General features: G+C 63.9%; 1 protein-coding gene across 1 annotated transcript in view; it reads left to right on the forward strand.

Moving 5' to 3' along the window:
- Positions 1 to 136: 136 nt before the first annotated feature.
- The window catches only part of SYTL4 (synaptotagmin-like 4), a gene marked incomplete at its 5' end in the record, with an annotated part of 5,580 nt that continues 4,719 nt past the window's right edge, over positions 137 to 997 (forward strand). The window contains 3 exons of the mRNA XM_008944877.1: positions 137 to 251; positions 415 to 522; positions 768 to 891. Coding sequence (XP_008943125.1) covers positions 137 to 251; positions 415 to 522; positions 768 to 891 — 347 coding nt within the window. The remainder of the gene's footprint in view (positions 252 to 414; positions 523 to 767; positions 892 to 997) is intronic.

Genomic DNA, 997 nt, shown 5'->3' on the forward strand with positions numbered 1-997 from the left:
CCCCCTCCCGCCACCCAGCTCCCTGGGGTGCTCCAGCTTTCCCTGGTGTGCCCAGCGTGGAGTTGGTTGGGAGCAGCTCCTGCTCCAGGTAATGGGCTTTGGAGCTGTGGTCCTCCTGGTGCCTCTATCATTCCAGCCAGCAAGAGAGAAACGGTGGGACAAACCCTTCTCCAGAAAGCCCAGCTCAGTGAGCCCAAAAGCTCCTCCACAGCTCGGCAGCCGAGCCCCCCAGCACCCCGGGAGGGGCCCAGGTGAGGGTCCATGCTGCTGCTCCCTGCTGGGTGCCAGCCCTCGCCTGCTGCAGGGATGGGAGGGACGCTGCCACCCTGCGCAGCTCATTGGCAGCACAGAAGCTCTCTCTCAGACCGGCCTCCTCGCCAAACAGGACATACCTGTGGTTTTGTCTGTCTGCAGTTTGTTTCTGGATGCCTCAGAGCCTCGGGATGGCAAAAGTGACACAGAGTCCATGGAAAACATGAGCCTGGATGGCAACAGACCTAGTCCCGGTGGCGTGGGGGGAAGGTGAGGGGCTCCTGTGGTGAGTTGGCCTGACAAGGCTGGCCTGGCAGAGGATGAGGAGCTTCATCTCAAGTGTGGTTTTCTCAGTCTGGTGACGGGGAGCTGGTTCCTCTGGCTGGGCTGAAACCTGTCCCCGGGCAGGCAGGGCTTCTGCTCCCCAGCCTGGGGTGCTCTGTCGCTGCCCCGCCAGCGCTTGCTCTCCCAGCCGCACTCTGGGCCTGGGACAGACCTTTCTGTGTCCTCCACAGGAGGAACTCTCTGGAGAAGGCTGCCCCTCTCAGAGGTGGAAAACAGGCTGCTGTGCCAGCAGGACCTGCTGCCTCCAGCCTGACCCTCCCTCTCCGCTCCAAAACGTCCCTCTCTGACGGGCGGGTGCGTGCCACTGCTCTGGCGGGCTCAGCCCTGTCCTGGGGCATGGGGCTGGGAGCCCTGTGGGGTGCCCAGCCCTGCCCTGCTCTGAGGGGACCTTTCCTCGGCA

The sequence above is a fragment of the Merops nubicus genome, unplaced genomic scaffold, assembly GCF_000691845.1.
Source record: "Merops nubicus isolate BGI_N331 unplaced genomic scaffold, ASM69184v1 scaffold24647, whole genome shotgun sequence".
NCBI lineage: Eukaryota > Metazoa > Chordata > Aves > Coraciiformes > Meropidae > Merops > Merops nubicus.